A 14,682-nucleotide genomic window follows, 5' to 3' on the forward strand; every position below is an offset into this window, starting at 1 on the left:
GCAGGGGAGATGACTGATCGCTGTTCATACTCTGTATGAACAGACGATCTGTCTGCTCTCCCCTCAGAGAACCACAAACTGTGTTTTTACACACACACACAGATGCTGGTTCTCCGTGTGCCCCGAGCGATCACAGGAGCCCGGCAGTGATCGCGACCGTCGGGCACTCGCAACAGCTCTGTGGCCGAGCAGGGGGCGCGCATGTGCCCCCTAGTGGCCGTCTATGTTACCGACGTAACATGATGGCGATTCGCGCAGCCGAGCCATGTTGCCGCAGTCTAACTGTGGCGGCTGGTCGGCAAGCGGTTAATCAGCTAGAATCAGTTGATCTCTTTATGAATGAGACCCCCAATCTTGGTAACTGTCCAGTCTGATCTTAGTGATTTTGTGGCCGTTAATACATATAAATGTATATTTTTTCCAGTGCTTAGAACTCACCTGGATACAATTCTTCCAACATCTAGGAGACATAGACATACTTGCCGGGGGTCTTTATGTAGCACTAAAAAAAAAAAAAAAAAAATTTATATAATATATACACACACACAGTTAGGTCCATATATATTTGGACAAAGGCACAAATTTTCATACTTTTGGCTCTGTATGACACCAAAATAAATTTAAGGAACTGCAACCTTTTTTTTTCTCCTTTTTACTACACAGAGTCCCCTCCCCCCCCCCCCCCCCCCCCCCCCCCCCCATTTTCAGGGGCTCAAATGTAACTGGACAAATAAACAGAATCATAAATTGTTTATTTTTAATATTTTGTTGAAAATCCTTAACAGGCAATGACTGCCTGAAGTCTAGAACCCATGGACATTACCAAAGACCGGGTTTCCTCCTTTGAGGCTTTGCCAGGCTCTAACTGCAGCTGTCTTTAGTTCTTTATTCTGAGCTGACAGGGAGGGATGGGGAGAGAAGACACCCTGCCCACAAACAAAGAAATAAAAAAATCCTGCAATCTCAAAAATAAACCCTAGTTAAAGGCCTTGTAAAGTCATGTAATTCGTGCTGTAAAAGGATTATATAATGTCCAGCGTGTGTCTTTATGTAACATTATTGAGGAAAATACCTTATTTACAGCACCGATGGACGCTCACGTGACCCGCCGGAATCTCCTTCTCCGCGCCGAGCATTGTGGAGGGAGGGGCCGAGATCCCTGCTGATCTCAGCCCCGCCCCGTGCCGACGTCAGCCGGGAGGAGAGCTCCAACAGGTCACGTGAGCACCTAGCAGCGCCTTAAATAAGGTATTTTCCACAATAAAGTTACATAAAGACACACACTGGACGTAATATAATCCTTTTATAGTGCAGATTACATAAATTTACAATGACTTTAACCACTTTAGCCCCGGAAGGATTTGCCCCCTTCCTGACCAGAGCACTTTACAATTTGGCACTGCCTGGTCATGCTATGCTATACCAAAGCAACCTCTTCATTTTTTGTGATATAAACTAAAAAAAAAAGACCAAAAATTTTGAAAAATATTATTTTCTACTTTTTGTTATAAAAAAAAAAAAAAAATAATATATATATATATATATATATATATATATATATATATATATATATATATATATCAATTATAGTCATACATTTAGGCTAGAATGCAGTCAGCCACATGTTTCCGGTAAAAGAAAAATTCAATAAGCATATATTTATTTACTGGTTTGCGCAAAAGTTATAGCGTCTACAAATTAGGGTACATTTTCTGGAATTTACGCAACTTTTAGTTTATGACTGCCCATCTCATTTGAGGTACTAAAGTGGCAGGGCAGTACAACCCCAACCCCCCCCCCCCCCCCCAAATCGCCCAATTTTGGAAAGTAGACACCGCTGAGAGGCATGTTGAGCACATTGAATATTTTTTTGTCACAAGTGATTGAAAAATGACAAAAACAAAAAATTACACAAAGTTGTCACTGAAATTATCTATTGCTCAAACATGCCATGGACATATGTGGAATTACACCCCAAAATACATTCTGCTGCTTCTCCTGAGTACAGGGATACCACATGTGAGACTTTTTGGGAGCCTAGCTGCGTAAAGAACCCTGGAAATCAATCACAGCCTTCAGGCTGTCTAAGGGCGTAAAATGGTGGATTTCACTCCTCACTACCTATCACAGTTTCGGAGGCCACGATATGCCAAGATAGCACAACCCCCCCCCAAATTACCCCATTTTGGAAAGTAGACACCCCAAGCCATTTTCTGATAGGCATGTTGAGTCTATGGAATATTTTATAATTTTGCCACAAGTTTCAGGAAATGTACACAATTTTTTTTTCACTAAATGATATATTGCTCAAACATGCCATGGGCATATGTAAAATTACACCTCAAAATACATTCTGCTGCTTCTCCTGAGTATGGGGATACCATTTTATACATATATATACATATATATATATACACACACACACACACACACATACACACACACATACATATACACACACACACTTTTTTTGTAACTGTAAAGGTTCCAGGTTTGGGTCCCAAAAAATGCGATGGCATCTTTGGAGACCCTGTGAAAGTGTGTCCTAGGACTGTGCAGAGCTGTACCCTATGCTAATACTCCACTAGTGTATGGTAGCATTGGAAACATTCATCGATGCAGAGACCGGGTTGGTCAGGACAGGAGAGACACTAAAAGCAGGTGTCACGCCTGTATCCGTGTTTCCTACAGACATGACATCTTCCTTGGGGTGGTTCGTTGAGTAGGGGTACCACGGAGGACATATGGAAAATGCTTCTTATGCAGCCAGCTCACTGCATTTGTATTGGGAAGTTGGAGCACAGCACCGTCTGAAAACAGAAGGGCTGTGATGACATATGCCTGGAATTTAAGGAAGGATCCAGTTTGTCTTGACGCCTTGTATAGCACATAAGCGTTCAGCATAGCCAATTGAAATAGGTATACAGACATTGATTTGTACCAGCGCCTGGCTCTACGGGAAATTAAGTACGGCGCCATCAACTGGTCGTTGAGGTCCAACCCCTCCCATATTAAAGTTGTATTCATGGACACAGAGGGGTTTCTCCACAACACCAGTCACCGTTGGAATTTGGACTGTCGTATCTGCACGAAGGGAGGACAGAACGAAATGGTCACCATGACAAATAAAGATGATAAATCTCCCTAGTGCGTAAACAGGCAGCAATAAAAACCTGACATAGGTGTGGGGTGGTGCAGCGGCAGTAAACATAGTCCAGTTGCAGTAACAGTATTAAAGTACATGAAAGAACTACCTGGCGGGTAGACAATCTGGCTGGGCGCACTCACAGAATGTTGCAGCAAGGAGTATACAGTAGGACTCGGGTGCACAGACAGTATCTGTCTTGAGGGGCGGAATGCAGCTTGGCCAGGCTGAACCCAAAATAGGAAGGCTTCCAGGAAGGATGGGGTGTCCCTGCTCTTTCCTTACTCATCTGGAACCTCTCCCTGCTGTTAATCACTGTACTCTTCCCTATGCTACCCACTCACTAAATGCGCACTAAGCCTGGGGTGCCAGGGTCTTAAATAGACTCTGCCCGATCCACGATGAGCACCAGAGTCACATGGGGCACCAGCATCCAATTGGACAGGTTTAGTGACCCAGGAAACCATAGAGAAAACGTGTTCCTCTTGACCACCTCCTCCCTCTGCAATGCTGCTTTGGTTTAGCGCCACCTGCATTGAAGAAAGCAGACTGCTCCTGCCTAAACAGGGGCCCCAAGTACACATTAAGTTTTTTTCTTAATTCACACTTAATAATGACCAGAGTCCTAACCTTGGACCCAACCAGCAGCTGGAGCTATTCCAACCCACAATGAAAGGCATATGCCCCCATTTCTACATAACCCATAAATATGCAAAATCACTGCTTAATCTGGGACATACATAAATATACCCAGCCACCATGGATGTATGTAATTGCATATAATTACATACAATAAGGGAACCGTAACCTCATTGCTGTTTACTGCAACAAAGCCATTTCATCTATTGAAAAACCATACACAAATCAGCCACAATCAAAAGAAAAAAAACAAAAAAAAATGTATATACGTATATAAATAAACAAAAAAGGAAGAAGCAACTACGAACACAATCACTGTATTGAGTAATGAATCTATTTTTAGTGTTTGATGCTATTCGTACATGTGTGTATTCACTAAGGAAACAATTGCTTTGTAAGAAAATTAACTCTTAAAAAGGTTTACTGAGGCATGGAAATTTAATTGCAATAGAAGATACATTTACACACACATAATGAGCTGTCAAATGTTGTCTGACAAATGTTACACAGCAGCTGTTGGTCAGAAACACTGCCAGAACCTCTGAGGCATATTCCAGGGCGATTGTGTGAATAGGAGTTAAGGATTCTGAAAACAACTTCTTACAGAGCATTCTCTTGTATCACGTACGGTCACAAGGGTTACTATTTTAAAGAGGGCGTTTGGCTATAAAAACTGGCTCTCAATAGAATCTATTGTTGAATGTTATTTTTGGTTCATCATAAGAAGAATGTAAGACAAGGCAATCAATGTGCAAAACCAGGTCAGTAAACAAATATTTGCACATTTAAGTGTTCTAAAAAAAAAAAAAAAAAAAAAAAAAAAAAAAATACATAAACCATCTGACATTCATATGCCTGATACTGGTAAATCTTAAAGGGGTTGTAAACCCTTGTGTTTTTTTCAGCTTAATGCATCCTATGGAATGTCCCATGGCGGAGACGCACTCTTCCTCTGCCCGGGGTGCTCGGCTCTTGATAAGATTGGCCATCAAGATTGGATAAGATAAGATTAGCCATTGGCTCCCACTGTTGTCAATCAAATCCAATGTAAGATTTTTATCAGCCAGCTAGATTGAGTGAAGGCTCCCTCTAATGGCAACTGGTGGTATTGTGGGCTGTGGTGACATCACAGCTGGTTTTACTGGCTCAAAACACATACACCCCTCATTCCTGCTCCACCAAACAAGGTCCAAGCCTTGGTACACGTGCGTCTATGGACGCAAATGTTGGACTCGGGAGCACGCCCGCAAGGTAACCCCCCCGGGAGAGCGCTTCTCCTAGGGGGTTATACCATGCAGCGAGGAGCTACCAGTGCCACCGGGGGACCCCAGAAGAGGATGATCGGGGCCACAACACGTTTGTTATTTTATTTATTTATTTTAAAACATGAAGCTTTACAAATCACTTTAAACATCATCCATGATTATAATGTTTTTAGTTAATATTAAAACCTGCTATGCCCAACTAATGAGGACTACTCTTAAAAAAGTCCTTATCACGCACAGTTACACAGAAAACCAGAGAAAGACAACCATCAGAATCTTTCTGCAGTACCATAACATGCCCTGTCCATTTAGATATCATAGAAGGCACATGACAGTGTTGGACTAATAAAAATTGGTTTCCGATGGATATATAATAAAATGCGTTCTCACAGAAGGAGGTAAAAAACGGTGATGAAAGTATGGTGTGTATAGACCTGGCTCTTGTTCTAGGCTTCTACCTCATCATGATAAATCATTGAACAGAAGATCATGTCTTGAGTGTGTGATAAGGAGCACCTAGTACAAATGTTCATCTCACTTAAAGGTTTTTAAACTGTTTAGCATTTAAAATATCAGATACAGCTAATGTTATTCAAGAGAGAGGACTTCATTTCCTTCTTCAGGGCTTCAACAATGGTTAAAAAAAAAAAAAAAAAAAAAAAAAAAAAGAAGAAGATGAAGGATGAAATAGGGTTAAAGTGGTCGTAAAACCTTAAAGTATAACTAAAAAAGGCAAAAACTTTTTTTAGTTTTGTATAGAGTGGAGAGGATTTAGAATACCTGTCAGTTTTTATTGCCATCTGTGCCCCTGTTAAGGAGATTCATCCTCCCTATTTGTCCTGTTTACCATTATCATTGAAAGTGAAAAAGAAAATCACAAATTTAGAGTTGTCCCCAGAAAAGTAATAGAGGGGCAATATTCCAACGGGGGCACTAGTTCTGGTGAGCTGGGGGTCTCCAAGGAATTCCCCTAATTTGCAGGGATTTCTTCTCACTTCCTGTTTGGAAATCCCAGCAATAGGACAGAGATGGTGAAAAAAAAAAAAAATCTGACAGGGGTTATAACCCTCCCTTACTCTATCAAAAAAAAACAAAAAATAAAATAAAAGTTTTGCCTATAGTTCTACTTTAAGGTTTTTCACCTTAATGCATTCTATGCAATAACTAGTTACGGACCGCCCACCGCAGTTGTACTGCGGCAGGCTGGCTCCCCTGCATGAATCGCCGTCATTGTACGGCGGGCGCATACACTGCGATTTTTGGGCGCGCGGGGGAGCCAACCAGCGTTCTGACGGGAGCTTAAAGTGATCGTCTGTTCCTGGTGATTATGAACAGCGATCTCTCTCCTCCTCCAGTCAGCCCAGCCCCCATACAGTTTGCAACACCTCCCAGGGAACACACTTAACCCCTTCCCTGCCAGCGACATTTATACAGTAATCCGTGGCTATTTTTAGCTCCGATCGCTGTATAAATGTCAATGTTCCCCCAAAAAAATAAAAAATTAAAAAAATAAAAAATTAATATCGAAGATCACTGCCATTATTAGTAAAAAATAAAAATGCCATGAATCTATCCCATAGTTGGTAGACGCTATAACTTTTGCCCAAACCAAACAATATAGGGTGATTGCGATTTTTTTTTACCAAAAATATGTAGCAGAATGCATACTGGCCTAAACCGAGGAAGAAATTCATTTTTTTTTTGCATATTTATTATAGCAAAAAATATTGTTTTTTTTTTTTCAAAATAAAAACTGCAGGTGATAAAATACCACCAAAAGAAAGCTCTATTTGTGGGGGGGGGGGGGGGTTGGAGAGACATAAATTTTGTTTGGGTACAGTGTCGCACGACCATGCAATTGTCAGTTAAAGCGACATAGTGCCATAACGCAAAAAATGGCCTGGTCATTAAGGGGGCAAATCCTACCGGTCCTTAGGTGGTTAAAGTGCTGGAGTTCCCCTCCCAACCCCCCCCCCCCCTCCTTTTTTTTACCTGAGCCTGATCCAATCCAGCGATGTGCATGAGTGCAGTGGCTCCAGCTGCTGTCGCTCTCCTCATTGGACAGACTGATAGCAGTGGGAACGAGTCCACACGTGTGCCCCCATGGAAAACGGCTTTCCGTGGGGACATCTGATGAAGAGGAGGGGCCTGGAGTGTCGGCAGGGGACCACAGAAAAGGATTGGGGCTGCTCTGTGCAAAATCACTGCACAGAGCAGGTAAGTATAGGCATGTTTGATTTTTTTTTTTTTTTTTTTAAAACACACACTACAAATTTTTACAATCACTTTAAGGTTGGAATGGGGGCATAACCCAATGGCAAAGTGAATATCCAGGTACCCAAAATATATATATTTTTTCCACCCTTTTACTTTTGGGAAATTCTCTCAATTAGTGAGTCTTTCAGTGTTCTGTGTCATTGTTTGCTTGTCTATAAAAAATAAATACTCTAAATAAAACACAACCTCCATTATAGATATGATGTCCAACTTACCCAAGCCCTCAGATTCAAAAAGGTAAGCTTCATCCACTCCAATGCCTCTGCACCAACGGAGAAAGTTGGCAGTGTTGTCCCGAGCAAAAAACGAGCCAGACCGGGCATCTTTTCTGCATGGAACTCTTCTCATGGGCACACCCTGGCAAGGAAAAAGGGTAATAGTGCATATCATTAGAGACCAGATTTATTTTAAACATTGAGATAACACTATAATAGAGAACACTACACTAGCATTCTAAAAGCAGCAAAGTCTAAAATATCACATATGAATGAATCCTTTAAAGCCCCAGTCCAGTTAAAATAAAAATAAAATTAATCTACACTAATTCAAGTAAAAAACTAGCAGCTTTCATTGCTATAATTATTTTTTATTCCCCCGTAGAATCACCAATCTGTGATCCAGTCCTTTCCCAGGTTGAATGATGACCAGCATCATTCAACCAACCTCCCTGTGAGCCCAGAATGTCATGGACGCACCTCCTTGAGGGCGTGTCATCAAGCAAGCTCAGGAGGTGAATGTTGCAGAATATGGCTCACACATCCCTACACGTATGAGCGCTTTTTTTTTTTGCAGCATTCTGGACCACCCACCTCCAAATAAATATTCTAAGGGAATCCCAGCAGCAAGTTTTCAAGAAAAAAATAAACACTCTAAGAAGGAAAAAAAAAATTTCTGGAGACAACAGGAATAAAGAATTTTGTTTGGTGTTAAACCTAGTAGACACTATTAGTGTTTTTTGTTTGACCCAGCAGGCTGAACGAAGAAAAAAAAAAAAAAAAAAAGGGGGAAAGGGAATAAGAACTTGGGGAGGAGATGCTGTACTAACTATGCAATGTTAGTACAGCTATCTCCTTAGCTGATTTATTATATTCTGACAGGGTGATGCGTGCGCCCCCTCCCCCTCAGAACACACCGGTCAATGCTCTCAGCTGATCATGAGCCGATTGGCAGACCTTTTTCGGTCATGCCCCTCCGGTCGAACTGCTGGCTTCTGTAGAACTAGCTGCCGTACACGCAAGACAAATGTCGGTCAGTTACTGTTGAACCAGCCAATGCCACCCGATATTCAGCCCATGTGTACGGCCCTTTAGACTCACTCTGGAGCTGAACTACAATGTGCACTAACCTTCACCAACCCATTGTAAATTTTTTAGCTACAAAATACGTTTTCTGATTGATTCTCACACTTTGATACATTACACACTTATCTGGTTGTGGAAGAACAGCTGTTGTGAAGGTAACAAAAGTTTTACACCAGCTAATGACCTGGAAAGTTAAAGCATAACTAGAGGCAAAACTAGACTGATGAAAGATTAAAACCACTGCCAGGTTTTTATGGTTGTCTGTGTAACCATTAGGGGGATGCACACATTCCAATTGTCCAAAAGTCACCAGGAATAAAAGTGAAGGTAAATCCAACATTTTTTGAGTTTCCACCGGTTTCCCTAGACCAGTTGTCTACGGTTAGGTGTCCGTAGACAACTGGTCTAGGGAAACTGGTGGAAACTCAAAAAATGTTGGATTTACCTTCACTTTTTGGAAGATGTATTTGTAATAGCAATACATTTATTGTCATTGCAAAGCTATGTAGGTTTTTTTTTTTCTGTGTGTTTAGGTTATAGTGGGTCACTTTTTTTTACCTTTACCATAGTATATAAAAGAAAAAAAGAGATCACAAAAATTGGATAAAACTCACATTAGTGTTAACAAGCCCTGCATTCCCAACCATCAAGAGCCAAACATTTACCATCAACTCTTCAGGAGAGCAGCATCTCCTCATAGTGTCCTGTACAACATGGATGAGTTGGCAGAGATGAACACCATTGTCGAGATCATCCATAAACTTCTCACTTCTTACTTCCACACCTGTAAAAAGATGCTATGTCTTAAGAAAAGTTCACATATGTACCTTATTTAGATGTGTTATGTGAACGACTAGGACACCCTTTTTCTATAGTAATAGTAAATTTAGTTAGCAGTGCTTTGCAATTAAAAGAGTAATATTGGAATCTTCTCCGCCTCCCCGAAATAAAAAAAATAAATTATATTCACCTAGATGGCTGTAGCACCAATCCCAGCTGCAGCTATCCCCAACTAGCCCCACCCCGACAACTGAGCAGTCAAACACTGCTGATCGCTTAGTTCTCCCACTCTGCTCTGAGCAGAGAGCGCTAGGCTTAGGAGGGGGCGGGAAGGAATGGCTCAGCCTCTCAGCAGCATGCTAAGAGCCTGAGCCAGCTGTGGGTCCAGGCATTTGGGTGGATCCCGACATTATGGTCGGGACATTCCCTAAGCCTGGACCCGCTGAGCAATGTCAGTGGACAGCAGGCTTTAGCCCACTGTCAGCTGAAAACAGGTTACAGGAGTGCAGAACGAACTGCCCTCCTGTGATCCATAGGAGAAGTACAGCCAAAATAGCTTTGGCTATACTTCTTTAAAGGGAAGCTCACTACTGTTTTTACCCTTCTCCTTTTGGTAAATACTGCTGAAGTACGAAAAGTCCAAAATGTATTGTTATATTTCCCTGGAACAATGTGAGGAAGGTTAAGAACGGTCAAGTCTTTAGTGCCATTTGTGATCCCTTTTGGAGAGTTTTTCAAATTTAGATCATTAGGACAGGGACTGATGACCTTTTTTTTTTTTTTTTTTTTTTTTTTTACAGCTGGGACAGTCGGGCTCTAACCCTCCTCCAATCTATTCAAAACTGTAAACATGTGACCAAAGATTTCCACTTTAATACTAAGGAAACAAATAAAATTCACATTTTAAAATATAGCTGAAATGGAAAGCTTGTGTCCCTACAGAATCACCTGGAATTCTATAGGAAAGATTCCTACAAAGTGATTTGATTTCCAACTAAGGCTAGCCATACACATAGATTTCTGTCATTTGTGGTTTTAACTAGAGAACCCCAGGAAAATTCCACCTCCACTGCTGGCTAATACATTCTGGCATCCATGGCTGTCTAAATATCTGAACAGTGACTGCATCTGACTAAAAGCAGTCACTGGTTGGCCAACAATTTTCCACCTGGCTACTTTAACAAAAGCCAACCGAAAAATCAACCTTTGTCAAGCCAGGTGGTGCCGATAGGGCCAGTCATGGCTTGAATTTTGGCAGATTCCTGATGAAATGCGAGCCATGTATGGCAGGCTTATTTTAAAATTTAAAGATAAACATAGAGCTGCCAAATTCAATTACCTTCTTTGTAGGATAAAACCATCTTGGATATCCAGAATATAGTTACTAGTTTATGCCACACCAATAATGACTTTTCATGGACTATAACAATAATATACAAAAACATATCGCAGCAAAAAGCATGCTGCTCAAAAAAAAAAGTCATAATAAAAAAAACAAAAAAAAAAAAAAATGGAATTTATAGATCATGTGCCCTTGTGCCTCTCATACTTGATTATTCAAACACATTTTATTCTTTTTTCTACATAAAGGAGTTTCTACTTCAGGGGTATAAGCACTAACAAAAATAACAATGTTTGATATGGTATTGAATACTCAGTCAGCACCCAGTATTTGTGACTATATGAAATACATAGTAGTACCTACCCAACAAGTCACTCAGCCAAATTGCCAGATCTTCCTGCATTGGTACCAGGGTGGCAGCATGGCGCACAGCCAACCACTGATCGTACTGAGAAACATCAGACAGACCCGGACCATGTCTGGGAGTCAAAGGACTTCTCTGAGTTATAAGCAGATCATCTCCAAACCAAACCTGCAATGAAACAACTATAGTCAATTGGAAGACACTAGCTAGCAGAAAACGTTCCTTTTTTGGTGTTAGCAATGCCCGTGCCTAAAAGCTTGCTATCTGCAAAATAGTTCTCTGAAGCAGAGGAAATTTTCTAACGGATGAAGGAGCATTGTCAATGCTGAATGCAAATGACGTTGCCAATATAAAATAAAATACTAGTAAAGGATGACAACATACCCGCACTGCGTTCTGCATTGCTTTCTGGAAATTGTTCTCCATTTCTAAATAAAGAAGAAGGTAAAAAACACAAAATTATTACCAAAAACTAGAAAAGATTCTATGGAGAAACCAAAAAAAGAGCAACACCAGCATTCTATCAGTCGATGCTATAGAGACGGGAAACAACGCTTACTAAAAGGCTTATTTATAAAGCAGTTAATGTGACTTTCAAATATTCACTGCAGCTGCATCTTTCTGGTGCATGTGTTTAAGATTACTGGGATTATAAATCAACTGTGAATGTTACATTAATTGGTTTATGAATATGCCCTTGACAGCTCAAATCCAGGCACAAAAACTTATAAATATATTCCTCAATAGCCACAGAGGATACACCGTGCTCAGCATAAATGAGTACACCCTTTTGAAAGGTAAGATTTTAATCAATATCTCAATGGACACAAGAACAATTTCCAACATTTTGACAACACTGAGTTTTATAAAACATTTGTTTAGCTCCATTACATGAAAGTAAGGTTAATACAACTTACAAAATCTTCAGTTTTACTCAAATTAGTTGATGCAAAAATGAATACACCCTACAACAAAAAACTACTACATCTAGTATTTTGTATGACCTCCATGATTTGTAAGGACAGCACCAAGTCTTCTAGGCATGGAATGGACAAGCTGGCGACACATTGCAACATCTATCTTTTTCCATCCTTCAAGAACGACCTCTTTCAGCCTGGATGCTGGATGGAGAGCGATGCTCAAATTTGTCTCTTCAGAATTCCCTATAGGTGTTCGATTGGGTTCAAATCAGAAGACATACTTGGCCACTGAATCACTTTCACCCTGTTCTTCAGAAATGCAACAGTGGCCTTAGATGTGTGTTTTGGATCATTGTCATGTTGGACAAGTACGCGACGACCAAGGGCATGGAGTGATGGTAGCATGTTTTGTCTTACAATATAGAGTAGTACATCTGTGAATTCATGATGCCATCAATGAAACGTAGCTCCCCAACATCCAGCTGCACTCATGCAGCCCCACAAAAGGACACTGCCACCACCATGTTTCACTGTAGGCACCATGCATTTTTCTTTGTACGCCTCACCTTTCCGACACCATACAGTTTTGAAGTTCCAAAAACATTTATCTTGGTCTCATTACTCTAGAGTACAGAGTCCCAGTAGTCTTTTTCAGCATGAGCCCTGGCATATTCTAGGCGGGCTTTTTTGTGCATGGTCTTTAGGAAAGGCTTTCTTCGACACTCATGCAGGCCATTCCTTTGCAGTCTATGCCGTATTGTGTCACTAGAAACAAAATCACCCCAGTTTGGCTTTCTACTTTAACCAGCTGCAGTAAACTTTCATGGCAATTTTCTTCAACCCTTCTTAGAAGACGCTCCTGTTTAGGTGTTAACTTCCGTGGATGGCCTGGATGGTTGCAGCTCCGATCTTCCTTTCAATTTGCCCTTTTTCGCCTTTTTTTTTTGTGTGTGTCAGATAATATTCCAGTCATTGTATGAATTGATTTATAAATATGCATTTTTAATGTAATCACTGTAATAATTTATTCATATGCATAGTTTTTCTCCCCTTGCATTGAATGGAGGGAATGAATCAGGGGGCTAGTCATCTGGTGTGGTCTATTAGCGCTGGAGCTGGACCCAGTAGGGCAGAGGCTTAGCCACCCCTCCTTGCTGTGAACAGGGCGGCTGTAGCTGCCGCATTTTGTGGGCTGTCCTTAAGCCTACCCCTGGCGCCCAGCGACTGTGAGTGTCGACACCAACCCATTTGCATGCTCATTTCTTACCGGATGTGCACGCACGCATGTGCAGCCACCTCCCATCTGGTTGGACGTGTCCTTGTGATGCGTTTTTCCATTTACCCTACAGACCCTTTGGGTAGCCTTAGATTTAAATGAACTAGTGGATTACCAATTTTAGATCTTATTAGACTACAACCTTCATTATTTATGTTTGAACTGACATTAAGAGAATGACAGTTTATATGCATTAAAAAAAAAAAAAAACACACACACACACTCTTCTGCCTATAATCATATTGAGAATTTAATAATAATTTGAGCCTTTAAAGCTCTCTGCAACTTTGTATAGCACCTAATTGGACAGTATGTATTCTACAGTCTTATTACAAGACATGTCATGACACAATACTCACAAGGTAATTATACTAAAATGTAGGGTTGCACCGATACTAGTATAGGTGCCGAGCATTTGCACGAGTACTTGTACTCGTGCAAATGCTCCCATGCTTGACCAGATACTTGGGCAGCCCCAGGGATGATCGGTGTGGCGGTGGGGGGGGGGGCCACAAACACCAATCTCCCTGTACAGCTTTTCTGACAGCCGCTTCTCCTCCTCTCCCTCTCGTGGCTGCCAGGGAGATCGGTGCTTCTAGCTCCCCCTCTGCATCCTCCCCAGCTCTCCGTGTCCTCCTCCTGTCAACCCATGTCCCAGATCTTTCAGGATGGAGAGCGGAGGAAGGAGCCGGTAAATATGTCATTTACTGGCTCCTTCCTTTTCCGAATACACAGAGTCAGCGTTCACCGACTCTGTCCATTCAGTACTGAGCATAGTAAATTGTGTTTACGATACTTCAGTTTATGAATGGAGAGGAGCCTCTGTCTCCTGTTCATTCATCTTCAGTGCAGCTGAGGCTGCAGAGAAAGGGACTGGGGAATCTCTATCCGCAGTCCCTTTCCCTGTCTTAAAGAGGAGATATCAGGGATCTGTTTAAAGATATCTCATTATTTGGAACTGTATGAATATCACCCTATAAAGGACTAATAGCAGCTTAAACCTTTGCCATTGAAACAAGGTAACCAAAAAAAAAACAAAAAAAAAAAAAACAAAAAAAAAAAAAACAAAAAAAAAAAAACAAAAAAAAAAAACAAAAAAAACACACACACAACCATAATTCTCCTTCTGAATGACAATTCATTTTGCACAAATTTTATCCCCAAGCATTGACAGAGGGACATAGAGGGGGTGGGTGTGGGACTCACAGGCATCCTTATGTGAATGGGGGTTCCCCATGACCCGTGGGGGGCTCACCTCCCTAGATCCTTTCTCCCTCCCTTTTTCATTCCCTGTCCCTCCCATGCAACGGGCAGTGATAGAACCATTAAGCAACTGTTTAAAATGTGACTACTGATAATTTGTTATTCTGTTT

At 41.2% G+C, this 14,682-nt stretch overlaps 1 protein-coding gene across 1 annotated transcript in view; it reads right to left on the reverse strand.

Moving 5' to 3' along the window:
- GAS2L3 (growth arrest specific 2 like 3) overlaps positions 1-14,682 on the reverse strand; it is a 50,226-nt gene that overhangs the window by 10,518 nt on the left and 25,026 nt on the right. The window contains exons 3-7 of the mRNA XM_073620384.1: positions 11,498-11,541; positions 11,113-11,281; positions 9,293-9,411; positions 7,542-7,683; positions 439-502 (exon numbers count right to left, since the gene is read on the reverse strand). Coding sequence (XP_073476485.1) covers positions 439-502; positions 7,542-7,683; positions 9,293-9,411; positions 11,113-11,281; positions 11,498-11,539 — 536 coding nt within the window. The 5' untranslated portion in view covers positions 11,540-11,541. The remainder of the gene's footprint in view (positions 1-438; positions 503-7,541; positions 7,684-9,292; positions 9,412-11,112; positions 11,282-11,497; positions 11,542-14,682) is intronic.

The sequence above is a fragment of the Aquarana catesbeiana genome, linkage group LG03 (genome assembly GCF_042186555.1).
Source record: "Aquarana catesbeiana isolate 2022-GZ linkage group LG03, ASM4218655v1, whole genome shotgun sequence".
Taxonomy (NCBI): Eukaryota; Metazoa; Chordata; class Amphibia; order Anura; family Ranidae; genus Aquarana; species Aquarana catesbeiana.